The 27693-nt window shown below is 44.5% G+C and overlaps 1 protein-coding gene across 1 annotated transcript in view; it reads left to right on the plus strand.

Annotated features, from left to right (window-relative positions):
* LOC135011397 (retinol dehydrogenase 7-like) overlaps positions 1–27487 on the plus strand; it is a 52317-nt gene extending 24830 nt beyond the window's left edge. The window contains exons 2-5 of the mRNA XM_063952456.1: positions 11204–11538; positions 12092–12350; positions 13980–14143; positions 26755–27487. Coding sequence (XP_063808526.1) covers positions 11211–11538; positions 12092–12350; positions 13980–14143; positions 26755–26969 — 966 coding nt within the window. The 5' untranslated portion in view covers positions 11204–11210 and the 3' untranslated portion in view covers positions 26970–27487. The remainder of the gene's footprint in view (positions 1–11203; positions 11539–12091; positions 12351–13979; positions 14144–26754) is intronic.
* The last annotated feature ends 206 nt before the right edge of the window (positions 27488–27693 follow it).

Genomic DNA, 27693 nt, shown 5'->3' on the forward strand with positions numbered 1-27693 from the left:
GTAAAGGGCAAATCAAAAAACTGAGTGGAGGCACTGTGCAAAATCAAATATCATTTATCTATTCAGTTTAATACAACATTTAATAAATATATTTGGGGTAATAAGAAACTCAGGCACAAATGTATTAAGCCTTAAAAAGTGAGAGCGTGGAGAGTGATAACGAGTGATAAAGTACTAGCCAATCAGCTTCCTAACTGCCATGTTATAGGATGTGTTTTAAAAATAACAGTTAGGAGCTGTTTGGTTGATACTTTATCACTCTTTATCATTCTCCACTTTATCACTTCTTAAGGCTTAATACATTTGGACCTAAGGGGGTAATTGAGACCTGATCGTAGCTGTGCGAAAAACGCACATCTACGATCAAACTCTTTGACATGCGGAGGGAACTCCCAACACAGGGCACGTCCACCCCGCATGCTGGGTCCTCCCCCCGCGCAGACATGCAAAAGCATCGGACGGTGGCGATGCTTTCACATGTTCTAAGTAGCCCTCTGCCTACGCAGCCTAGCTGCAAAGGCAGACGTCTACCCACCATGTTTTGGGTCGCAGCAGCTGCGTGTGACGTCATGCAGCTACCAAGTCCCGCCCCAGCAACAGTCCGGACACGCCTCCGTTGTCCAGACAGTGCCCCTTAAATGGAGCGTTCACGCCCACAAAATGTCACATCGATGCCCCATTCCCGCCCCCTCCAGGTCTTAAACTGTGTTTTGAAGAGAATGCAATTTAGGACCATGCACATGCGCGTACCGGCGTACGCGCATGTGCAAAAATCGCTTCATAGCTATTTTCGCACATCAGTGACGGGGTCTGAATTAGGCCCTAAATTTGAAAAGAAATATCTCGGAGGATTGGAGTTTCCCAATTTAGAAGTGTAACGAATTGCTTGCTTGATAAATCAGAGAAGTGATTGGCCTGCTGCAATTAACCCTAATCCTAGGGTAACATTAGAATAGGAAATGCTAGGCAAATCTCTGCGAAAGGATATAAATAGGATTCCAGACAAAATTTGAATATTATCACATTATGTATCTAAAGCAACAATTTGAGCTACTAAAGCATGGAACAAACCATTTAGTTGTCAAGATCAGATTCTGTTACAATCAGCTAATCTATCTTTACAAGGTTTGGTAACCCTTATTCCTTATTTGAATTTGACTTTATAAATTACGAGGGGAGTGCAATAAGTTTCCGGATGTGCAGTGCATAGGTAGAGTAGGCACAATCTGATTAGTTGTGAGCTGTAATCTCTGACTTAAATTCTTGTGAAATGTCAAGGCACAGATGCATACAGTATGTAAGCAGCACTGCACACAGAAGTCAGCATGTTCACTTCCTTCACAAACTCGTTATGGAGCTCAACTGGAGAGCCATGATCTTCTACAACTACAAGAGAGGTCTGCGACATCAGGAGAATTTTGACTGCAAGCTGCATTTACAGTGGAAGTACCATCCCGAACCACCATGTTTGAGTGGTTTGCAGAATTTCAGAGATGGGAATGGTCCCTGGAAAACGAGGAGTGCTGCAGTCGACCTGTGTCCGCCATCACCGAGGACAATGTTGCTGCTGTGCGGGTCATAGTTGAGGTGGACACCAGGGTGGCCCAGTTAGAGAAGGAGATAGGCATCTAATCTGATCTATCTGCATGACACTCCAGAGAAAGCTTGGCCTGAGCAAGGTTTCTGCATGTTGGGTGCCCCATCAGCTGACTTGAGAGCAGAAAGAGGCTTGGGTGACTTGCTGGCGCATTATGCTGGCCAGATGTGATGGAGGTTGCTCAAATTCTGTGTGGGAGACCATCAGTGGTGATGACTCCTGGATCTATAGTTTTGACCCCGAGACAAAAAAACTGTTGGCCCAGTAAAAAAAAAATGGGGACCAGGTCTAAATGATGATGAATGCTAACAGTATCACTGCAGGAGCAGAGATATAAAATAAAAGGTAAAACCTGTGCTTAAAGTGGTCCTAGAGAGGTTTTGGAGCTCACCCCGCCAGTAGTTTGCACACTTGTAGTTTAGCACCCAGTAGTAATGCCCCCAGTCATAATGCCCCCTGTAGTTTAGCCCCTGTAGTTATGCCCCCAGTAGTTATGCCCCCTTTTAGTTTGCCCCCTTGTAGTTTAGCTCCCAGTAGTAATGCCCCCAAGTAGTAATGCTCTCAGTAGTTTAACCCCTGTAGTTATGCCCCCAGTAGTTTAACACCCTTGTAGTTTGCCCCCAAGTAGTAATACCCCTGTAGTTATACCCCCAGTAGTAATGCCCTCCTGTAGTTTGCCCCCAGTAGTAATGCCCCAAGTAGTAATGCCCCCAGTAGTTTAACCCCTGTAGTTATGCCCCCAGTAGTTTAGCACCCTGTAGTAATGCCCCCATAGTAATGTCCCTGTAGTTATACCCCCAGTAGTAATGCCCTCCTGTAGTTTGCCCCCAGTAGTAATGCCCTCCTGTTGTTTGCCCCAGTAGTTAGCCCCCATTAGTAATGCCCCCAGTAGTTAGCCCACGTTAGTAATGCACCCAGTAGTTAGCCCACGTTAGTAATGCACCCAGTAGTAAGCCCCCATTAGTAATGCCCCCATGTAGTTTGCCCCCTTGTAGTTTATCCCCCAGTAGTAATGCCCCCAAGTAGTAATGTCCCCAGTAGTTTAACCCCTGTAGTTATGCCCCCAAGTAGTAATGCACCTGTAGTTATGCCCCCAGTAGTAATGCCCTCCTGTAGTTTGCCCTCAGTAGTTTGCCCACATTAGTAATGCCCCAAGTAGCTTGCCCCCTTGTAGTTTGCCCCAGTAGTAAAGCCCCACAGTAGTAATGCCCCCCCAGTAGTAATGCCCCAGTAGTAAAGCCCCACAGTAGTAATGCCCCCAGTAGTAAAGCCCCCCCAGTAGATGTGCCGGTACACATACGAAAAAAAACACCATATTCACCGAGCCCCACTCCCGCGTCCGACCGCTGCAATCTTTCCGGCATCCGCTCCTCAACACTAGCGTACACTGACAGTAGGTGCCCGCTGTGGAGAGGTAGCAGGGTGCCTGCTGGTAACACAATCTCAGCGGGCGCCCAGCATCTTCCAGCGGCGCCGGGCTAACATCGGGTTAGGTGAGCCAGAGGATGCGGAACTGCGTTCCGTCTCCAAGTGGAACTGACGGAACGCAGTTCCGCCCCGATCCGGCTCACTTTAACCCCTGCGTAAAACAAGCATACAGTATGCACAAAATAATTCAGGAGGTTATTTCGGTCTGCATTCATAAGTAAATATACGGATTACATATAAAGTGTCAAGAATAATTTTAAAGACAAAATAGTAAAATACCTGGGTGCACCTTTCAATCAGCACAGAAAAGTAAATAAATAATTGGAGGCAGTGTCAGACTGGGGCATAAAGGGCCCACTCGGAGAATGCAGTGGTAGGGTATCATGCTTAGGGGTGTGGTCAGCCTCCAGAAGGGGGTGTTGCCAGCAAACATAGCTGCTTGGCTAACCATTTGCGCATGCATGCTTTGGGCCCCATGATAATTATTGTCCATGTATGATAATGTACCAGATTAATAACAGCAATGCGTTGTATAAAATACACCCTTGTCCTGTGCAATATATTGTAACATATGTATAATTTAAATGCAAAGTCTGGAATCTGATCACCAGAGGAGGGGGTAGGGAGGAGGGGGTAAGCCCTCAAGCAATGGGGCCCTACAGGGGTTTCCCTTGTAACCCTGTGGGCCAATCCAACCCTGATTGGAAGGCTCTATCCAGATATTCATAAAATACATCCTGCAGTCATTCATTTTCCAGATTGGACATTATTTTAGAGACAACCAGCGGCAGCTCATACTTACGTTGAGTAGGAGTGCTGCCATTACCCCCGTGCCAGGGAGAGGAGATAGCCAGCTGCGAGCCCTGGGCTCTGGTACCTGCACAATAGATCTGGTAGGTACAGGGGCCAGCGCATGCGCATACACTGCAGTGCGACTGCACATATGGCTGCAGCATATAGAAGCCGGATCGGACTGGGCTGTGCCAAAGGCAGGGAGTGGCTTCCTATAGGAAGCCAGCTCTCTGCTTATTGCAGCCCGATTTGGCAGTCCCAGAGGTAGGACTCACCTCCCAATGGCATTGCCCTGTGTGTCTGTGACTGACTGGTAGGACTTCCAATAGGAAGTCACTGCCAGTCACATTGAAGCCAGTGCAGTCACGGACTGCATCTGGTTTCACTGACACTGAGCTGGGTGGCGGAATTTTCCTGGAGGGCTGCAGAAGTGCTACTGTATATTTGTATCCTACTGCAGACTTCAAGGGTCTCTAGTGGAAATAGAAAACGTTCCTTAGCAATCTCAGCTGTGGCCCGCAAGAGTAGATTAAGAGAAACACATATTTATTATTGACTGGATAGAGGCTTCTCTTCCAAAAGATTCTAACATTCAAAAAAATGTTGATACCTGTTGAAGCTTATTAGCGGTCTTGCCATCCCATATCAACAACAAATCTAGTATGAAATTTATATATATGAAAAAACAAGACTATTTCCTAATAAGTTTCTTGTAACTTCTCTTAGACCCGGTGATAGGGTGTTCGGCGCCTTCCTGCAAACTATCAATTTTACACCTTTCTACATATACAAATGTGACCGACCTCATCCTCAGAGCTGTAACTAGACATTTTGGTGCCCCCCCCCCCCCCCCCCCCTCAAGATCCACAATTATAGGGTCATAAAAAAATTACATAAATTATAGGGGCGGAAAATAATTATGACGCACAATAGTCAACATTATTCAAAATTACGCCGCACAGTAGTACCACTTATATACATTACGCAAGGTAGTGCCTCTTATATACAATATGCCAGATACAGCCCCCTTTTACATACTGCACCAGGTAGAGCCAGTCACACATTATTCCAGGTAGAGCACCCTTTTACACTTTGCGCCAGGTAGAGCACCCTTTTACACATGCCACTTCCCCCAGCAGGGGGAAGCGCCAAAAATATAGGGGCCACAGAATAGTACCAATTCACATTACACTGCACAGTAGTGTTCGCTAGTCACATTACACAGCACAGTAGTGTTCGCTAGTCACATTACACCTCATAGTAGTGTCCATTAGTCACATTATACCGCACAGTAGTGTCCATTAGTCACATTACACCGCATAGTAGTGTTCGCTAGTCACATAAAACTGCACAGTATTGTTCGCTAGTCACATTACACTGCACAGTATTGTTCGCTAGTCACATTACACCGCATAGTATGTCCTTTAGTCACATTACACTGCACAGTACTGTTCGCTAGTCACATTACACCGCATAGTATGTCCTTTAGTCACATTACACTGCACAGTAGTGTTCACTAGTCACATTACACTGCATAGCAGTGTCCGTTAGTCACATTACACTGCACAGTAGTGTCCATTAGTCACATTACACCGCACAGTAGTGTACCTTATTCACATTATACCACACAGTAGTGTCCGTTAGTCATATTACACTGCATAGTAGTGTCCATTAGTCACATTACACTACACAGTAGTGTCCGTTAGTCACATTACACCGCATAGTAGTGTGCGTCAGTCACATTACACTGCAAAGTGGTGTCTGAGAAAAAAAAAGGCTGCTGACAGCGCAGCCAGGGGTCAACCTTACATCAGATGCATTGGCAGTGTAATTGCGGATGCATTGGGAGGCGGCGCTACACATGCTGGGCAGCCTTCCTTTGTGCTGGGCGGCCATGAGCATGTGCAGAGATGAACGCAGATCCGGCTGCGTATGCAGCGATCTGCATTCATCTCTGAATGACCCCCCTATGCCAGGTACACCCTGGTACATTCCCTCCACAGTGCGGCCTCGGTACTTGTAGGAGGTCCTGGCTTGGGCGCTGCTCCTCCTCTCCCTTCTCCTCCGGTTTCTCGCAGGCTCCGTTACTCCAGTGGCTCTTTAGGATGCTGTCAGTGATGAGGGGGAGGGAGCGGGTACTAATTACTTGGGCCTGGGACTGATGGAGGGGCCCAGAGGGGGCCCTGGTCCGCTGCACTCCCACCTTACTAGGCAGCAGCAGCAGCAACAGCAGCAGCTCTCATCTTGGCAGCAAAGCACATGCTGCAGTGTGCTGTGCTGCAGTGGGGCAGAGAGGCTGCTGTTATTGCTGATCCACTGTGTGTTCCTGTATGGGTGGCTGGGGGGACTGTGATCACAGTGATCACACTCCCCCCTCGAATTGACCCTGGCTGAGGGCTCAGGGATCAGGCACTGCACCCACCCTCCACTGTACTGCAAAGACTTAAAAATAAATAAAAACCCCATAAAGGGACGTGGTCACGGCTCCCGCGATTAGGCCACGCCCCCAACCCTCTAAGCAGCTCGGAATGTCAGCGGTGCTGTGTGTGGGCTGAGGCTGCACACTGCATGCACTCTCTGGGGAGGAGGGGGAGGGAGCCGCGCTGCTAGCTGCCAGCGCCGCTACCTGTCATCCAGTGTGACAGGCGCAGCGGCAGCTGGCAGCAGCAGGGATGCAGAGCAGGGAGAGGCTGAGCGCCACTTCAGTTTGGCGCCTCCCTGCACTGCATCCCTTTGCTGAGCGGCTAGCGCCATCTCTGCATAGACCTGACCTATATTGTTTTGATTTTAAACTTTTATAGGACAATGGGGGTAATTCAGACCTGATTGTAGGGTTGATTCTATATCGGAGTGGGAGAAGGGACCTTCTGACGTATCTAGGGGAGGAGACACGTCACCAGGGGGAGGAGCTACGGCCGAACAGGGTACCCGAAAAGTACCCTTGCGGGCTCGCTTCGCTCGCCACGCTTCGGACTCGGTGGCTCGCCACTTAATTACTAAAGGTAATAGTTGGTGGCGTGGATAGTAGAGGAACTATCCCGCTGGCCTAGCTCCTCCCCCTTGTGTCATGGCTCTTCCACCTGATGGAAAAGGTCCCTTAGGCCACTTGGATCTAGCATCAACCCCTGACCCCCTGATTGTAGCAGCAAATTTGTTAGCAGATGGGCAAAACCATGTGCACTGCAGGGGGGGGGGGGCAGATATAACATGTCCAGAGAGAGTTAGATCTGGGTGGGGTGTGTTCAAACTAAAATCTAAATTGCAGTGTAAAAATAAAGCAGGCAGTATGTGCTCTGCACAGAAACAAAATAACTCACCCAAATCTAACTCTCTCTGCAAATGTTATATCTGCCTCCCCTGCAGTGCACATGGGTCCTGATTCAGACCTGATCGTAGATGTGCTAAATTTAGTACATCTACGATCAGCTTCCCTGACAAGCAGGGCGACGCCCAGCACAGGGCTATTCCGCCCCGCTGGCCAGCTCCTGCCTTGTCTCACAAGTACAAAAAGCATTGCACGGCGGCGATGCTTTTGTACTTGTAGAGTAGCTCCCCACCAGCGCAGCTCCAGTGCACTGGCAGGGAGCTACCCGTCACTGTGAGGGTCGCAGCGGCTGCGTTTCATGTCACGCAGCCAACGTGGCCCGCCCCCCAGCGGTCCGGGCATGCCTGCATTGCCCGGACCACGCCACCTAAATGCCGGCCCGCCCCCTCCCGCTCAGCAACCGCAGAGGCGATCACAGGGCTAAGATCGCGGGGCTAAGACAGCCGTCGGATGTCTGGCATGCGCTGGTGCACTGCGGCGCCAGGGCAGTTCAGACCTGATTGCTGCCGTGCGAAAATGCACAGCACCAATCAGGTCTGAATTAGGCCCATGGTTTTGCCCAACAAATTTGCTGCTACGATCAGGTCTGTATTACCCCTTATGTATCTTTATTGATTGAGGTTACCTATGGTAACCAGATCTGTCTATTGCATAGTTTTAACATCTAGTTAAATGCAGATATTTCATGTAAATTGATCATTGTTATAGTTCACTGTCAAAGGGATATTACATTGGCAAAATGTAAAGAATTTAACTTTTTTGTTGCAAATTTCCGAAGCATCAGGTTTGCTGTTGGTTGAAAGTGATAGGTACTGATATAAGATTGCAGTCTAAAAAAAACATCATTTACTAGGGATCAATTTTCACTGTCATTTAAAAGCAGAGGTTGATACCTATTGATTTTTTAACCCCTATTCTGCTGCAGATCAGCCGGCAAACCTGACAGCAATCCACTGTGGAGTGGAAGCTTTGTTGTATTTAAATATTTATCGATTGTTAATATTAGAAGACAAGTGCATGCCCCCCCAATTCCCCTCCTCGGAGCTGCTATGCAAATTAGGGGTGGAATGATGTGGGGTTCCCCCTTTCTTCCAATAACCAGCACTAGGCTGAACCAGCTGGGAAGCTGACACTATAGCTGGGGAATACACAGCATGGGGTTCCACTGCCATAACAGTAACTAGCTCTAAACTGGTAAAACAGGGCAGGAATTCCTAGAGATGATGTCCCTGCATTTAGTTTTCCACATGTATTGTTAAATAAAATCTGTAACCCCCTTTTTTACCAACTCTGGTATGAGCATTGCTATTTTTCTTCTTTTTGGGGTTAATGGAACTATACCTGATCTAATACACAAGCCTCACCCTCTACTGGGAGTCTAAAGATACCTTGATAGGAGTCTTCCACCACACTAAACTGTGAGTTGGGGTACGCCATATTGAATAACCATCCATTGATTTTTAGAGAAGAAAAAAGATACCATTATGAGCTTTTAACCTGCCTCCCGAGTGTGAGTGTTGGGGTACGCATTGACTGTTTATCCCTGAAACCTCGTTTGAATCTGGTGTATGTCTGATCAGAAAGAAACCACTATGTGTTTAGAGTTCTCCATATACGTGTGAGTGGGCTGTTTTTTATCTCCCTATGTGATCGACATTTGGAGACCACATCAGAGACTTCCAAACGAGATCTCCACGGAAATATCCAAAGATACCTTTATAGGAGTTACACAGCCCCTCAAATCGTGAGTTGTGGTACGCGATCCCTGGATTGCTTGTATTGTTGAAAGAGAGAAAGATACCTTTATATGTTTGTTACCAGCACACAGAGTGAGTGTTGGGGTACGCATCATCTGCCTTCTCCAGGAAACTGTCACAAGGCCTTCCCTAGTCTGATTGCGACTCTGTTGTCTCACTTTGGTGTTATATAAATATAAAAAGTGGACCCCACAAATAAACTTTGAGGGATTTTTTACTCTAATTTTTAGTGCAAGCAGGGTACGCGTTTTAATTTATGCTAACCACTTAATGACATTGTACGAACGATAATACGTTTTGAGTGTATGTACTACACATTGGTTTGTTCTTGCCATTTTTGTCTTTTATGACATCGATACTCGAGAACTCCACACTTTATGTATCTAAATTGAAGATTCAACTCAGAAGAATAGAACCTACCTCCCGGTCTAAAAGGAACGTTATGGTGATATCTTGTTTTAGCGCTTGTGGTGTATGACAGTGTTTCAAATTCCTCGGCTAAAAGCCTAGGGTTCTTCTTCACGCCACCTGGGCTTTGGGAAGTACAGTAATAGGTAAATGGAAGAGTTAAAATTGTGTTTTTACAGGTAGCCTATACAGTGGCGTGACTACGGGGGTGCTGAGGGGTGACACCGTGACCAAAGTGCTGGCCCTCCTCAGTGACAGGGGCCAATTTCTGCACTAAAACATTATGTGCAGCACTCAGCTCCTGTAACAGTGTAGGGGGCACTGCAGACAGTCTCCGGGGGGCAGCACAACATCTCCGGAATTCCTGGAGTGATGAAAATGGGAGTCAGGCCATGCCCTTTCCCATGAGGCCACACCCCTTTTAGTTGTCATGTGACTTTGGTGCACTCATTGGGTATTTCTACTGCACTGGGTGTCTAAAAACTCCTGAGCCTATAGGTCCCTGCAAACCTGCCTAGCATGATGACACTTGTAGAACTACAAGTGCCAGTATGGCCAGACATTAAGTGCCCACCAGTATCTGTAGTCCATGTGCAAGAAGACAGGACATGGACCCCGAATGGGGAAGCCTTTTATAAGAAAAAAACATTGCCCTTTTTCAATTTATTACTTACAAAATAAAGTAGTCACATCATCTTCGTTCCATGTAGCATCCCAACTCCCGACAAAACAACAGGGTTACTGCTCCTAACGGTGACCCACCATGAATAAGAGGTCACTCTGGCACACTCTCTATAGAAATGAATGGGGTCGTGCTGATTGGTTGGTGTTGGTTCCCGCGCTCTGACCAATCAGCGTGAATGGTTATCAGCAAGTACTGGAAGTACAGTATAGAGGTGTGTGAATGGCATGTTTATGGCTGGGCCTTGGAGGAGGCGCACACTCTAAGCACTAACAACACTAGTAATCAGATCAATTATAGTAATTTCTACAATTTAACATAGAGTGAAATTGAGGTTCTTAGCACAAATATTGGATAAAAAATGTGGGCCCACCTACCACGGCCAAGTGACTTCATCATGTGAGTCTCACACATCCCTAATACTGACATATTATATACATATTGTATATCAAGGTCTTACCTATCATAGTGCCACTTCTAAAATGTAGACAGCAAATGCAAGGCCCTGTATAATTAAAAGGACAAGTGGGTCGGGTGCTAGTGTAGGCAGAAGGCCTCTCTACTTACAAGTGTATACACATACACGAATACAGAGTAAAAAGGCTGAGCTGGGCTCTACACCCTAATTTTAAACATATGTAAACCCTAATTTCACTCCATGTTAAATTGTAGAGTTTACTGTAATTGTGCTGATTACCAGTTCTTAGTGCTTAGAGTGTGCACCTGCATTTTCTTTTTTTTATCTGTGTGGTCTATATAGATTCTGTCTGAAATCCTCCAGGGACCCTTTTGCAGTGTTTGTGTACAGCAGAGGTTCTCAAACTCGGTCCTCGGGGGCCCACACAGTGCATGTTTTGCAGGTCTCCTCACAGAATCGCAACTGAAATAATTAGCTCCACCTGTGGACCTTTTAAAATGTGTCAGTGAGTAATTAATACACCTGTGCACCTGCTGGGTTACCTGCAAAACATGCACTGTGTGGGCTCCCGAGGACCGAGTTTGAGAACCTCTGGTGTACAGTATTGAGCTCAATGAGCTACTGTGGGGACGCCAACTCTGGGGCTTTACATCACTTCCAGGGAGCCATGAGTGTGAGCTGGCATTACTGCTCTCTAGGGAACTGATGTTCCTTTTTACTATTCTATGCTGACTAAAATACACCATATTATATGAACAAAAAAAATCTATATTAATAAAAAAAACTCATGTTATAGGACAAAAATGTCATGCTTCATCATGTGGCTCGCTGTGCTGGTGGTGTTGGTCCTCATCCTCATGTACAGATGGTACAGGCAGAGTCAGATATTGGAGAATCTCACAGATAAATATGTTTTCATCACCGGATGTGACTCTGGATTTGGGAACATGTTGGCAAAGCAGCTGGACAGACGTGGAATGAGGGTTCTGGCTGCTTGTTTCTCTGAGAAAGGAGCTGGGACCCTGAAGAAGGAAACCTCCAGCAGGCTGCAGACTGTAATACTTGATGTTACTGACAGCACAAGTGTGAGCTCTGCTGCCAAGTGGGTATCCAATACTGTTGGAAATAAAGGTGATTTTATTTTTATTTTTTATTTTCCAGTCCTACTGTATTAATATTATAACCGTCATGAAGTGTTAGGGTAGAGAGCAAAGTGAAAATGCACGAGTAAGAATTTGCTGCATTTGCTATATTTCAGTGTCTATGTTTTGCTGTAAATATTTGATATAATCTATTCCTCTCTAATCTGAAACTGTTGAATGAATCCATAAATCTGCAATATGGAGACACTCTATAATAAATGTATCTATAAACTATAGGCAGGTAGGGAAATAGTGTGTAGGGTAGACATTTAGTTACCAAGTTTGCTGGCAGTTTAACTTTGGATTATCTACAATGTGCGCATTACACTCAAATATGACAGCACCCTATAATTACTGCCTCCCCTCTGCTGTCATTCAACCCATAAATGTACATGCTAAGTCACAGACTTGTTATTTGCAAAAATCTTCTTCAACATGGTCACATGATCATTTGATTAAAAATGTGTAGCGTCTGAGAAAGATAAGTTACTGTGACTTTTTAGGCAATTCTATTTTCCAACTTCCAATTTTATGTACCGCAGGGCTCTGGGGCGTGGTGAATAATGCTGGTTATAGTTTGGGTGTTGCCCCTAATGAGTGGCAAAAAATTGAAGATTATGCCAAGGTGCTGAATGTGAATTTGCTCGGTATGATCAACGTGACAGTGCACCTGCTGCATCTTGTCCGAAAGGCCCAGGGGCGCATTGTTAATGTATCCAGTGGTGTGGGAAGACTGTCTACATTTGGAGGAGGATACTGTCCATCTAAGTTTGGTGTGGAAGCCTTCTCAGACAGCCTAAGGTGAGTTACCATAATCTGTGACCTGTACACTGCTGGTTGAGTACTGTATGTGTAGGTGCAAACTATTACCTAAGCCTCAAATAAAGAGGTACAGAAGTATCCTCATACACTTATTGTTTATGCACTATGTGGTGGAAGATGCATGACATGAATTACACAATCTGTCTGGAATTTGTATAAGGTTGTAGATTAATGATGCGTGGTGCGAGGCATGTTGCGGCTTCAAACGAACCTCCGTAATTTTGCCTTTGGACACAGGTTAGCCGCTGCATGCTCAGACATTACCCTGGGTACCCATGTGTTGTTTTTTGGTCACTTTAGTGATGCAAACAAGATGCACAATTTGTGAAAAAGTCTATGGCAAGTAGCATGGGGTATAGGGGCATATCTTATGATGAGATGAATGTGTGAAAAAAATTCTTAATGGTGATTAATAGCTTGTATATTAATCCACTGACGAAGTCTTTATGAGAGATGAAATGCGTTGGATATTATTTTAGTTAAAATAGAATTGTGATTACAGATGAGCGTGGAGTCTGATGTTTTCGTTTTGCTTTTAATGTCATCATCGTGTTTTGTAAAACCATCCTCAATTGTTTTGGTTCGGATTTAGGTGGTCATTCCGAGTTGATCGCTCGCTAGCAGTTTTTAGCAGCCTTGCAAACGCTATGCCGCCTCCCACTGGGAGTGTATTTTAGCTTAGCAGAAGTGTGAACGAAAGGATCGCAGAGCGGCTACAAAATTATTTTGTGCAGTTTCAGAATAGCTTCAGACCTACTCAGCGCTTGCGATCACTTCAGACTGTTCAGTTCCTGTTTTGACGTCATGAACACACCCTGCATTCACCCAGCCACGCCTGCGTTTTTCCTGGCACGCCTGCGTTTTTCTGAACACTCCCTGAAAACGGTCAGTTGACACCCAGAAACGCCCTCTTCCTGTCAATTACTCTGCGGCCAGCAGTGCGACTGAAAAGCTTCACTAGACCTTGTGTGAAGCTACATCGTTCGTTGTAATAGTACGACGTGTGTGCGCATTGCACCGCATATGCATGCGCAGAAGTGCCGGTTTTTTTGCCTGGTCGCTGCGCAGCGACCGAAAACAGCTAGCAATCAACTCGGAATGACCCCCTTAAAGTCTTGGGTTTGGGATTTCTTGAAAATTGATAAAAACAGATAAAATCATGTAATTTTTTTTCAATCCAAAACAAAAAATGGGATTTAAAATTTGAAATCAGAACCGCGATCTCCTCAGAAGTTCTGAACTGGGACTCGGTTCAGAATGCAAAATTTGTGTGGGTTCGGATTTCTAAAGACCCAAACTGCTCATCTCTAATTGTTATATGTTAGCAATTGAGTCAGCCATACATTTGAGGTCATCAAGCTGTGTCAATTCAATCAAGTTTCAAACTGACTGATGTGGCAATGTCTGCGATGAGAAAGAAATTATCTGATATGCTGTACTGTATTAATATTAAATGTTTTAAAGAAACAACCACTTCCACCCTTTTAAATCAATACATAGCAGCGATCTTCAAACCCGCAATTGTTCAATAAAGAAAAGGAAATCTATATCAGGTATCACTGATTATACATCCAGCTTCCATATTAATAGCTTATTTTTCCTCTGCAGAAGGGAAATGAGAGACTTTGGGGTAAAAGTTTCCATCATAGAACCAGGAGCATTTCAAACCACGATTATAGCAAGTGACATGCATGTAAATTTCTTAAGGCGTCTGTGGGAAAATCTCCCTACAGCAGTGAAGGAGAGCTATGGCCACCGCTACTATGAAAAATGTAAGTTATTAAATCTATTCATTACTTAATTTAAAGAGTCCATATCTGAATAAAATGACATTCATATTTGAATAAATTCATATACACATTATATATATATTAGAATGTAAGCTCTCACTAACAGGGCCCTCTTCTCTCATGTGCTTTTCTGTCTTTTACTTAAACCATATTATATATATTCCATACTTCCTTTGATGGCACCAAATACCTGGGTTTTCTGCCAACCTGACACTCATTTCAGTGTTGTCTGCTGACGCAGCTATGTTTATACAGGTTGAGTATCCCATATCCAAAATGCTTGAGACCAGAAGTATTTTGGATATAGGATTTTTCCGTATTTTGGAATAACTGCATACCATAATGAGATATCATGGCGAAGGGACCTAAGTCTAAGCACAGAATGCATTTATGTTTCATATACACATTATACACACAGCCTGAAGGTCATTTTAGAGAATATTTTTAATAACTTTGTTCATTAAACAAAGTGTGTGTACATTCACACGATTCATTTGGGTTTCATATACACCTTATCAGGGGCGGATTGGGAACAAAAAGTGGCCCTGGAAAAATTTGTACTAGTGGCCCCACATGGGCAGCACCAGAGGTGTAAGGTCTGGCCATGGGCCATGGCAGCAGCACCCTCCCCCCAAGACTTTCCAGATAGTGGGCATGTCCAGCATCAAGGGGGAAGTTAAAAAGAAATAAAAATAAATATTATGAGCACATTATATGATACACCTTCAAAATTTAGGAAACTATATCATTCTTTAGAAATATATATTTTCTTGCTTATTACACCAACCGTATCCCAATCACTATTCACTCAATCTTATATGTCAGCCAAGCAGGCAGACAGAGCATACACTAGATCATCTGCAATCACAGGCTAAGTGGCAAAGTCATTTTCATATATGCAAATTATTTAGCATCTTATTCATTATGTCTATAAAAAGGACCACATATCCTCAAACAAAACAGGCCCCGCGGGTGCGTCGGCCCACCGGGAATCTTCCCTGTGAACCCTATGGCCAATCCGCCTCTGCACCTTATACACACAGCCTGGAGGTCATTTAATACAATATTCTTAATAACTTTGTGTATTAAATGCAGTTTGTGTGCATGGAGCCATCAGAAAACAAAGGTTTCACTATCTCAGTCACACTCAAAAAATTCTGTATTTCGGAATATTCTGTATTTCGGAATATTTGGATATGGGATACTCAACCTGTATACCCTGTTGTCTTGAACTGTTAGTCTGTTTATTGTTTTTCTTACTTGTTTAAGTACTCTGTAATTGGGCGCTGCGGATCCCTTTGTGGCGCCATTTAAATAAAGAATAATAATAATTTAATGTGACAAGGATCATATACATCGGGTACAGGTCAAAACGGAAGGTTTCTTTTTTTCCACAAGTTAGGTCACTCACATGGTGTAACAGCAGTTCACAGCATAAGACTCTATAGGGGTGATTCAGAGCTGATTGTAAATGTGCTAAATTTAACACAGCTACGATCAGATTCTCATACATGTGGGGGGACGCCCAGCACAGAGCAAGTCCGCTCCGCATTTCTGGCCCTGCCCCCCGCCCCCCACCAGCACAGCGCCTGCGCAGCCTAGCTGCGCTGGTAGGCGGCTACCCACCATGTCCCGGGTCGCAGCGGCTGCGTGTGATGTCACGCAGCTGCCGCGACTCGCCCCGCAACTGTCCGGACATGCCTGTGATGTCTGGACCGTGCCCCACCAACGGCGTTCTAATGCTGTTGACACACCCCCTCCAGCCCCGCAGCCCTGAAATGCTGTTAGCATCTCACTGGGCTCCCGGGGTGCACATACGCAGAGTGCCCGCTGTGCGAGCATACTCCACTAAGGCCTTCAAACTGCGATCGCTACCGCTGCAGCAATCCAGTCTGAATTAGGCCCAATGTTCTGACTAGCAAAGTTGGTACAGACTCCACTTTCAGTGATTCTACTGCCTACTTAATCGCCAAGCACTACGATTCCATAGTTGAGTACTTGCGTTCTCTGGGCAGCAATTTCCGGCTAAGGTAGAGGATGGGGTTCTCCTCCCCATCAACCTCTAGGGAAAAGACTGCCCTAACCCTGTCCCAGAGGCCTGCGTCTGCAATATGAACTACTTCTTGAAATCAGGAACCTGCAAAACAGGCTCTGCGCATAAGTCTTGCCTTAAATCCTGCCAAGCAGTCTCTGCTGGTCTAGACCATATTATTTTGTCTGGGGACTGTTTCTTCAGACACTCAGTTAGCGGTGCCACCCTAGTGGCAAAATCACGAATAAACCTGCAATAATAGCCTACTGGACCAAGACTTACACATTGGTTTACCTCATGAGCAATGCTTCTACTTTATTAGGTTGAAGCTTAACTTGCCCTCTGCCTACAATATAACCCAAGTACTTTGCCTCCACCATCCCGATGGCACACTTCTCTTGGTTAGCTGTGAAATCCTGTACCCGTAGAGACTGTAACACTGTTTCCACCTTCGGAAGGTGCGACTCCCAGTCAGAGCTAAAAATGAGAATGTCATTTAAATATGCCGAGGCATATTCCCTATGAGGCCAGAGCAACTTGTTCATAGCTCTTTGGAAGGTTGCAGGGGCTCCATGTAAACCAAAGGGCAGTAATTTATACTAAAAGAGACCCTCTGTGATGGAAAAGGCTGTCTTGGCTTTGGCAGCTTCAGTCTAAGGAATTTGCCAGTACACTTCTGTTAAGTCAAGAGTTAGAACTACTGAGGTTTTGCTAACTTTTCTACTAATTCGTCAACTCGGGGCATAAAGTAGGAGTCAAACTGAGAAACTTTATTTAATTATTGATAATCATTACAGAATCTTAAGGCTCCTGAAGGCTTAGGCACTAAGACAATGGGATTATTTTATTCACTGTTTGACTCCTCTATGACCCCTAGATGCAGCATCTCCTCCATTTCCTGTTTTACTGCTTCCCGTTTAGCCTCAGGTATGCAATATGGCCTTTGTTTTATCACCACACCACCCCGGATGGAGTAATAATATCATGTTGTATGATTTGGGTTTTCCCCAGGATGGCCGATAAGACATCCTGGTACCATGCTACCAAGTCTACCATTTCTTGTTTCTGGCTGGTATTCAAGGTGACTTCCATGGGAACCTGACAATCTTGGGTTTTCATGGCCACTTATGAGAGCTGACTGGTATTTTCTTTCCAGGGTTTTAGTAATTAACATGGTAGATTTGGACTTCCTTCTACCCTCTTGTCAAACCTTACAGTTAACAGGTCCCACCTCCTGCATGATCTCATAAGGGCCTCACCACTTTGCATACAATTTACTTTCAGTGGTGGGTAAGAGAACCAGTACCTTGTCTTCTTGATTAAAGGATCGGTTAACTGCAGTTATTAACGTTGTTGAGTCCTGTTCATATGTCTTTTCAGAAGTGGCTCAATTTGCTTTAAGCGGTCATACAGTTGAGTCACGAACTGAACCATGTTAGGCTCTTGGGGTGATTGCTGCCACCACCCTTACTTTAACAGATCTGAAATTCCCCTGGGTTTTCTACCATAGAGAAATTAGAAGGGTTTTAACCCCATAGAGGGTTGATGTACCTCTCGAACTGCAAACATCAGATAGGGATGGGTAGGTCTCAATCATGCTTCTCCTGAGACACCGCCCTTTTTATCATTTGCTTAAGGGTTCAGTTAAAGCATTTAACCAGGACGTCTGTCTGCGGGTGGTAAACTGAAGTAGTAATTCGATCCACCCCTAACAGACAGCAAAGATCTTTCATTAATTTAGACACAAAGGGGTACCCTGGTCCATCCGGTCTTCTAATGGTATTTCCAAATGAGTCCATAGCATTAGTAATTCCCAGGCAATGCTGCTAGACTTCATATTACATAACGGTATGGCTTCCGGGTATCTGGTAGCATAGTTAACCCCTACTAATATATATTGATGCCCACGAGTAGATTTCTCCACCAGCCCTATCAAATTCATACCAATTTGCTCAAAATAGGCATGGAAATGATAGGCCTTCTGGAAATGATTTCCATGCCTATTTTGAGCCAAGGGTGCGCTAAATTTTGGCCGGGGTGCTGTCTACTGACACACTGGGCATTCTTTACTGCCACATAAATTCCTGGCCAAAAGAACCTTAACTGTGTACACTGGAGAGTTTTTTCCAACCCCTAAATGGCCACCCCACAGATGCTTGGGAGCCGCCCTCATTACCATCTGCTTGTGTTTCCGGGGAACCAACAACTGGTCTAATTTTGTATCCTGCAAATAACAGACACAGTACAATAAATCATTTTTTCAATACAAAGTATGGTAATGCAGTAGTTATCTTACCATTAACTTCTACAACACTTTCAAATGCATTTATGAAATTTCCGTCATTTTGTTGGTCCCGCCCAAATTGCTGTAAAGACATTCTTTCACCAATGGGAGACTAATGTGCCTCTGTCTTGTTGTTCCCCTGATGCTCACTAGTCAAGGAGGATTTCACAGTCATAGAACTTTGGCATCCTGTAGATCTTGGTTCCTGGAATCCCTCAGACTCTGCAGATGCCATGCCAACTAACCACCTCATACAGTAACGGAAAGTCACAGCCTAAAATCAGCAGAAAAGGAGGACTGGAGGTTAGCGCGGCTACCACTTTCACTGGTCGCCCTGTAATCACCACTGCCAGGTGCACTCATGGGTATTCTTCTATATCTCCATGTACGCTTAGCACCGTTACAGGGGGTAACACCTGTTCAGCCTTGGGAGGAACCAAGTTAGCAGAGATGATGGTCAATTCACTGCCAGTATCAACTAATGCCAAGGCCTCTTGGCCTTCAATTTGTACCATCAGACGAAACAGGGTGGTTCCCGCCATGGAAAAACTTCCAGCAGGCATGCTGACAACAGGCCAAGTGGTTTTCCCTGCGTTGCAATCCATTGGTTCACCCTGCTTTGGGCAGTTTCGAAGTACAGTATATGACCAGATTCACAGCACTCAAAACACACAGCTGGAGGTGGGTTTTTGGGTTTGAGAATTGGGTCCTGGGTTCTGAGTTTAGGTATTGGCTGCAACCCTTGCATGGCTTTATTTAATTTACCAAATGTCAGATAAAACTCAATTACCACTGATAACTCCTGAAATGTTTGTGGGTAAGCCTGTAGGGCCCGTTGTTGTACAACCTGGTCTAATACCCATAGAGCATGATCTAGAGCAACCATTTCCACCACACAATGTGAAGAGTTGTTATCCGGCTGCAACCAGGCTTTACTCAGTCAGGCTAGCTTTGCCAATTGAGCCATAAGAGACTCAGACGGGCTCAGCCGCTACTCATGAAACTCCTGGGCTTTACTCGGGCCCGTCACCCCAACCCTGATGAGTATAGCCTCTTTCAAATGATAGGATAGGAGCTGGTCTCAGACACAGGAGCTAATTTGGCAGGCCACTCCTCACCTGGCCATTTTAACCAAGTAACAGCACGTTCAAAGGTGCACAAAAATGCCTCTATATCCTCTCCTGCTCACCTTTTTTCATATTCTTTATTTCAGCATGTAGTAACTGAATCTGAGTTAGCTGCCCTGCAGCCACCTCAGCAAACACTTTCATCATCTCCTCCATATTACACTGCTGTTTCACTTTGTCGACAAACTTAGCAGGCTTAATTAACTCTCTCTGATGTGCCAGTTTCACAAAACAGATTAGTATACCACTTATTATGTGCACATTTCTGTCTCACTGGCAACTCAACTGTAATTAATTACACTTAACAACATTCCTGGCCTCCAGGTCACATATACAGAAGTAAATCGTTTTGTTAAGTTGTAAAAATGCTGCCATTTTAAGGTACAACTTGCCCACTTACTTAACCAGGTGCTGCTAGTACAACTCAGACTCAATTTAATCCTGGGTCCTTTGCTGTGTAGTACCCTTCCGAAGACCAACCTGACATACCTGTCCACCCAGCTTGGTCTTGTTGACATTTGGAGACTCCACAACCCTATAGAACTCGAGTATACATATTACTCAGCCACTTTCAATTCTTTCTCCCGCTTAGACTATTTTTTTGTCTCTGATGTCTTGTCAGATAAAATCACGGATACTAGTATAGAACCAATCTTAATTTCAGATCATGCTCCTATCTCCATCACGCTCCAAACTAAGTATATACTAGGTCCCTCCTCTCAATGGAGGTTCCCTGCCCGCCTGGCAGGATCCCAACACTTCCAGGATATGTTGCTTGGCGCTTGGGATTCCTACTTCCTCAATAACTCCGCACATGAATCCAACCCGGCTCTGTTTTGGCAGACTGCCAAGGCGGTGCTGAGGGGAGATATTATTGCCTTTGTGGCTAAGTTTAAAAAGGAGATGAATATCACCTATCGTGCTGCCCAATCTAATCTCACTTCCTCCTTTCAAGACTTTAATGCATCCCCCACGCTAGATAGGAAAAATATATACACCAAGGCTAAACAACAGTTTGATCAAGTCCTTACACAAATATCTAATACATTTTTGGGGGCGGGTAAACATAATATATTCCGCTTTGGCAACAAGTCCGGGAGGCTATTGTCTGGTCTTCTTAAGGCAGGCTCTGGTCCGCATCATATAGCAGCCCTGAGGGATGGAGAGGGGAAATGTCATTTTCAGGGGAATAAGATCTCTGACATCTTTCATAACTTCTATAAGAATCTGTACTCCCAAGACCCGATTGACATCACGGCTAAACATGAATTTTGGAAAGAGATGGAATTACCCCAACTCAGTCACGCTCATTCGATGTCGCTTGCTGCCCCCGTTACCGCGCAGGAGGTTCTGGATACCATTCGGTCCCTTAAGAATCTTAAATCTCCAGGCCCTGATGGTCTATCCGCAGAATTCTATAAAATTCTTCAGACAAAAATTAGTGCTCCCTTGGCATCTCTATTCAATTCCATTTATTCCCTTCACAAGATCCCACAATATTTCAATTCGGCCTCAATTAGAGTATTGCCCAAACCGGGGCGAGACTCGTTGATGCCTTCCTCATATAGACCTATTGCGTTACTCAACGTCGATTATAAGATCTTCACTAAACTTTTGTCAGAGAGGTTAAAGAAAATGATTCCGAACCTCATTCATGAGGACCAGACTGGTTTCATATGGGGAAGGCATTCCGTGACAAACATTAGGAAGATTCTCGCTATAATGCAGGCCTTGGAGTCTTCTCGAGCGGGTGGTCCTGCCTTCCTGCTATCATTAGATGCCGAGAAGGCTTTTGATTTGGTTACATGGGACCACCTATTCGAGACTCTCCGGAGGTTTGGCTTCCCTCCTGCATTTGTTTCCATGCTGCAGGCTCTTTATCACGAACCCCTTACTCAAATCTTCACTAATAAAAATTCGCTTTGGCCCTGGAACCCCTGGCTATTGCACTTAGACAACTTCACTCCTTCTCTGGTGTTGAGGTGGGTAATGTGCAAAATAAATTAAGTTTATTCGCGGACGATATGCTTTTGTTTGTACGTGACCCCCTGACCTCCATCCCAGCCATTTTCGATACCATAACTAAATTCGGTTCGTTTGCAGGGTACAGAGTGAATGTCAGCAAATCTGATTTGCTCCCCATAGGTCCCCGATTGACCCCGGTAGACCTTACGACTCTCATACTTCAGCTCAAACTCAACACGGTTTCGTTGAAATACCTGGGAATAAACATCCCCACACATACCTCCCAAATTTATTCTCGGAATTATATGTCCATTATCCAGAAAATAAGACATCAATTGGAAAATTGGATTGATCTCCCCCTCTCCATCCTAGGCAGGACCATAGTGGCGAAATCAGTGACCTTCCCAAAATTATCATATTTGCTCCAGATGCTGCCTGTCACAATATCTAGGTCTGATGCTCTGTAGTGTTCCAGATAATTTTCCAAATTTATTTGGAAGAATGGAAGACCACGCATGCCAAGGTCTCGTACGTTCCTTCCTAAACATAAGGGAGGACTCAGTGTTCCTAATATCCAAATGTTTGCCAGAGCAGCCCTATTCCGATACGCTTCGGATTGGCTCCTCAACCAAACGTCTTATGTTAACCTCGCCCTAGAGGAAGTGCTTTTCTCCCCATACTCTCCGGCTGCACTTCTGCACACCTGTCTGATATTCCGAAAGAGATCAGATCTAGTATTTTATTTTATGACACATATAAGGCCTGGGTATCGATTCATAGAAATCTAAAGACTGACCCATATGTCACTCCTTACATCCCTATTTGGGGAAATCCTAATTTCCTTCCATCACTGCACAACAAAATTTTCTACACATGGAAATTGCAAGGCATTTCTGCAATTAAAGATATTTTTGACCCCGGCGGACAAATTCTCTCTTTTTCCCAACTGCAAGGCAAATTCTCTCTGCCACAGAGACAATTCTTCATGTATCTCCAACTTAGACACTATGTTAAAGCTCTTAAGGATCTTGCGTGTATGTCGCCCTCTACTCATACAATACTGAATGTTCTCATTCTTTGCAAATCTCGCCCATTCCAAATTAAATACTTATATGCTGATTTAATTGATGCTAATACTCCCTCATGGCTCCCCCTTTCATTAGCTTGGAGGAGGGAAGTTCCAGATTTCCCAGACATTACGCTCATATTATGTAACTCAACACAAGTTCTCAAACACATGAAGCCAGCTAGGTTACAGGAAATCCATATTAAGACTCTTAATAGAATGTATGTTTCCCCGGCACAGAGGAAACATTTCAATCCCTCAGAATTAGCGTTCTGTGTCAAATGTTCTATGCTGAATGTTACTCTGACTCACAATTTCTGGTCCTGCTGTAAGATTAAGAAATTTCGGAATAAACTTTGTGCCTATTTCAACAAAATGTTTGTTTTGAACTTATCGGTGAATATCCGAGCAATGTTGTTTGCTGATTTCTCGGGCTGGTTGGGAATCTCCAACATTTCTTCTATAGTTCCGGCCTTGACGGTTATGGTAACTGTGGCAAGGCAAGTGATACTTTCCCACTGGATTCACCCGACGGCCCCAACTATACAAGAATGGGAGACTGCTTTATTAGAAGTTATCTATCATGAACGCCGTACGGCGACTGTATTTGCTACTAATGGTATTAGCTGTTTCCACAAGAAATGGGGCTTAGTTTTAAGTAATATGTCTTTACACACCCGGGATCAGTTGCATAGGCTTTTTGACCCTGTTTCCAAGCGAGGGCAGCTGTCTCCTCTTTCTTGATATATGCAGCCAACATTAGGTTGCTCAACAGTGATGTTGCCTGCATGCTTTCACCAGTTCTCAGAGGTGCCGACACTTCTTCTAAAATCCCTGTACTGAAAAATACTCCAGCTCCATATCCCTGTATCCTATCTCCCTCTTTCCTTTTCCACTCCTCTCTCATTGTTTCCTTTCTTCTCCTTCTCTTTTCTGATCTCTCTGCTTTCTTCCCTCGATTTAAATATTACAAAAAAAATGAATCGGCCTTTATGTCTGTAATGTCAATATCTGGACCTGTACTGTAATTTTGTCCTTTGCCAATGTCCATTTATGTATTTTCCGGATGTCTGTATGTTTTCCCATTTGCATTTTTGGCTGATTAATAAACAAATTATGAAAAAAAAAAAAAAGATATAAAGCAATGCATAAATCTTACTTTCAATAGCCATGACACCCAAGTGCAGCCGCACAGGTAGCCGAGACAGGATTCCTGCTAGGTATTGGCACAAAATGAATTTATCGTGTCTAGGATGATCCTAAGACATGTGACTTATGTGACCCATCACCATAGACAGGGTTGGACTGGCCCACAGGGTTACAGGAGAAATCCCTGTTGGGTCCTACCTCCTCCTTGAGATGTCAGGTTCCACACTGTGCCCTAGAATTATAATTTTTTACTTTATTAGAGCGTCAGTCACCTGATGGAACTGAGTGCCGCGCATTTGGAGAAGCTATATATAATCCAAAGTCTTCTGGCACTCTAAATAATAAAGTAGCATGCCCTGGTGCCAGAGCTCAAAATACATCTGTGAAGGAGCTCCATCCAGAAAGCCCTGATATGTCAATCCCATAATGGCCACTTACTTTTCACTGCCGCCTGCATGCGCCAGAGGGTGCATGTTCAGATTTATATGTGAACAGCTAATATTTAACCAAGAAATAGTAACATGTAATATGACAGGAATCCACTCAACAGGAAGTACTCATCAGCTTAGTAAGCAGAGCTCATTGTTCCAGGCAGTGTATAGTTGGGGTAAGTTCACCGCCCCCACCTGAACAAGTGGTTTCTTGGTCAAGGCTTATAAAAACATTGACCTAGCCTAAAATAACTCTTTTTGAACTCTGTACTGCACTCACCTGGACTTTCCTTATATCTACAGTACGCTGTATTGGACACAGTGGAGTGTATTATTTGATGTGACTAAAATAGTGGAAAAGTCACAAATTGCATCAATCCCAATAATTAATGAGATTAATGAGATGAGTTGTTAATAAGATCAAAGGTATTGTATCACTAGTGTAGAGGAAAACACATGTTCCTATAACAACACCCATCTTCCAACAAAGACATGGCATTCAGGAACCATGTAATAAGCAAAGAGACTAGTGTATTGTTAATGTTTTAGGGCCTTAACCCCTTCATTAGGACCATAAAATCCTGTGTCTTCAATGCTAGGCATTAAAAAAGGCATCTCTGAGGCAACAGGTAGTAGAAATGGTGGCTTGAAAGAGGGACATCTTTTCAGGGATCCGGTCAGAATCCCGACGGTCGGGATCCCGGCATTCAAAATGTAGATGCCGGAGTCCCGACACATCTCAGAATGCTGGCACCGGTATCCCAACAAGGTACACAACACTGGAGCCAGAATCCAAACCGTTCGTCTGTGGAGCCGCCGGAGAGGTAAATCGGGGTGTGTGTGTTAGGTTTAGGCTGCAGGGGAAGTGTTAGGCTGCTGGGTAGGGAGGTTTAGGTTTAGGCCGCGGGAAGGGTGGCTTAGGATTAGTTGATCTAGAGGAGGGTTAGGGTTAAACTGCGGGGGGGGGGGGGGAATGTTTAGGCTGCAGGGATGGAGGGTTAGGGTTAGGAAACCATGGGGGGAAGGTAATTATACTTACCTTCCCACTGTTGGGATTCTCACTGTTGGGATGCCGTCGTCGATATTCTGACCACCAGCATCCTAACTGCCGACATCCCAAACCCAACCCATCTTTTCCCCTATTCCTGGGGGTATTACTCTTATAGAACATGATATAATCACACCCCATCAGAAAGGAGTGGAATTGTACTAGTCCCAAATTCCAATGGGATGATACGCTTTTACAATGACTTTAGACCCTACGTCTCTCAGTTTGGATGATGTATTGTGCTCAAAACATCTCAGGACATGCCTGGAAAGGAGAAGCAGGTGGGCGGTGATTGGGGCAGGGATAAAATAATTGCATCATTAGGCTCCGCCCACTGGTTGGGAAAAATATACGATTGGTCCATCTTTGCATAGGGGAGGAGCTAAAATGATTCAATTAGCCTAGAATCGCATCCTTATGCCCCACCCTCTCTGATGGGTCCACGTTTTCTCTGTAGTTATCTCTGTATTTATCCACTGGGCAAAATGCGGGAGGGGTGCCTACTCTTCCGGAGCTGCGGGGGACTACCGAGAAACTGGGTGTCTCCCGCAGAATCCAGGAGAGTAGGCAAGTATGTAGTTAGTGTTTGGGAGGAACCATAAATAGCTGATTTTGTGTTGGGGCAGGGTGACAGATGCTGAATTAGTTGGATGGTCACTGGAGAGGTGACTACATTGTTTAGCCAAAGTAGGGGAGCTGGAGATTGTGAATATTTTTGTTGGTGTGATTGCTGGTACCACACCTTATGCTGACTGTACTATCCTGACATTCCTGAATAAGCTGCAGCAAGGTGGTTTAGCAAAACCTGTGGGAGGATTGTTTGTTACCATGCTTGCAACAAAATATATATTTTTACAGTATATAGGGGGTCATTCCGAGTTGTTCGCTCGTTGCCAGTTTTCGCAAAGGAGCGATTAAGGTGAAAATGCGCATGGTACGCAGTGCGCATGCGCTACGTATTTTAGCACAAAACTTAGTAGATTTACTCACGTCCGAACGAAGAATTTCCATCGTTGAAGTGATCGTAGTGTGGTTGACAGGAAGTGGGTGTTTCTGGGCGGAATCTGACCGTTTTCTGGGAGTGTGCGGAAAAACGCAGGCGTGCCATGATAAAACGCGGGAGTGTCTGGAGAAACGGGGGAGTGGCTGGCCGAACGCAGGGCGTGTTTGTTACGTCAAACCAGGAACGAACCGGGCTGAGCTGATCGCAGTGTAGGAGTAAGTCTCGAGCTACTCAGAAACTGCTAAGAATTTTCTAATCGCAATTCTGCTAATCTTTCGTTTGCAATTCTGCTAAGCTAAGATACACTCCCAGAGAGCGGCAGCCTAGCGTGTGCAATGCTGCTAAAATCTGCTAGCGAGCGAACAACTCGGAATGACCCCCATAATGCAAACTATCCCTCAAGGTAATAAAGAAGCCTAGCTCTATTGTAACATTACTATCTGCTTCTAAATCCACACATTTATGAATCGTGTCTGGTGTTCCTGTAGGTGTTAAAGGATTAGAAAGTCTAGAGAGAACAGCCAGCCCAAGAATTCATATGGTACCCGACTGCATGGAACATGCTGTGACTGCTGTCTACCCCTGGACGAGATACTCTCCTGGTTGGGACTGCAAGTTCTACTTCATCCCTCTGTCCTACCTCCCTACTGTCATATCTGATTATGTGCTGTGTCGCTCAGCACCCAAACCAGCTTGTATGTAGTCGTCAATCAAACAGTACAGCACTACAATATGATCTTCTATAGCTAAACAACATTTGCATCACCGACAAAAGAGTAATTCATTTATAAAAGAATCTGTCCAACAATAGGTTTGGAAAGAGGTTATCTTTACTGTATGTGGTCCACTCTGATTTGTAACTACTGCAAAATAACAAAGGTACAATAAATGTTCATAAAAGAAAAACAGATAAACAAATGGCAATAATATTAAATGCAAAACATACTTGTATCAAATCAGCAGGACAAGTGAAAGTCACAACACAGTGTTGCAGGATACCAAGATTACAAATGCAGAAATACAAGCAAAAATAAAAGAATTAAATTGATTGACTTAATTTAAAAAAATAAGTTTGTAACTACTAAACAATTCTCTGGATACACACATGAGGTAATATTTACTAAGATTTGTATTTGTAGGGATTTGGTGGGAGATTGAACTCGAATGACATCGATTGTGTGAATTTGCAACTTTTTGAATAAAGTGCATGTAATTTACTAAGCTGCCGAGTTGTATTCATTTGTATTTTCCGATGTCGATGTGATTCGTATTGTCGGGCAGTGTTTTACGGAAGTGATTAGTAAAACACTGCCGTACTTAACACAATGAATCCCGACCGGATCAGTGTGATCCGTGCAGGGCTTCATTGTGTACATTATATGAAGTCTGTACAGTGTTAAAAATCCCCCCAAAAATTGCGTGGGGTC

This window comes from Pseudophryne corroboree, chromosome 2, assembly GCF_028390025.1.
Source record: "Pseudophryne corroboree isolate aPseCor3 chromosome 2, aPseCor3.hap2, whole genome shotgun sequence".
Taxonomy (NCBI): Eukaryota; Metazoa; Chordata; class Amphibia; order Anura; family Myobatrachidae; genus Pseudophryne; species Pseudophryne corroboree.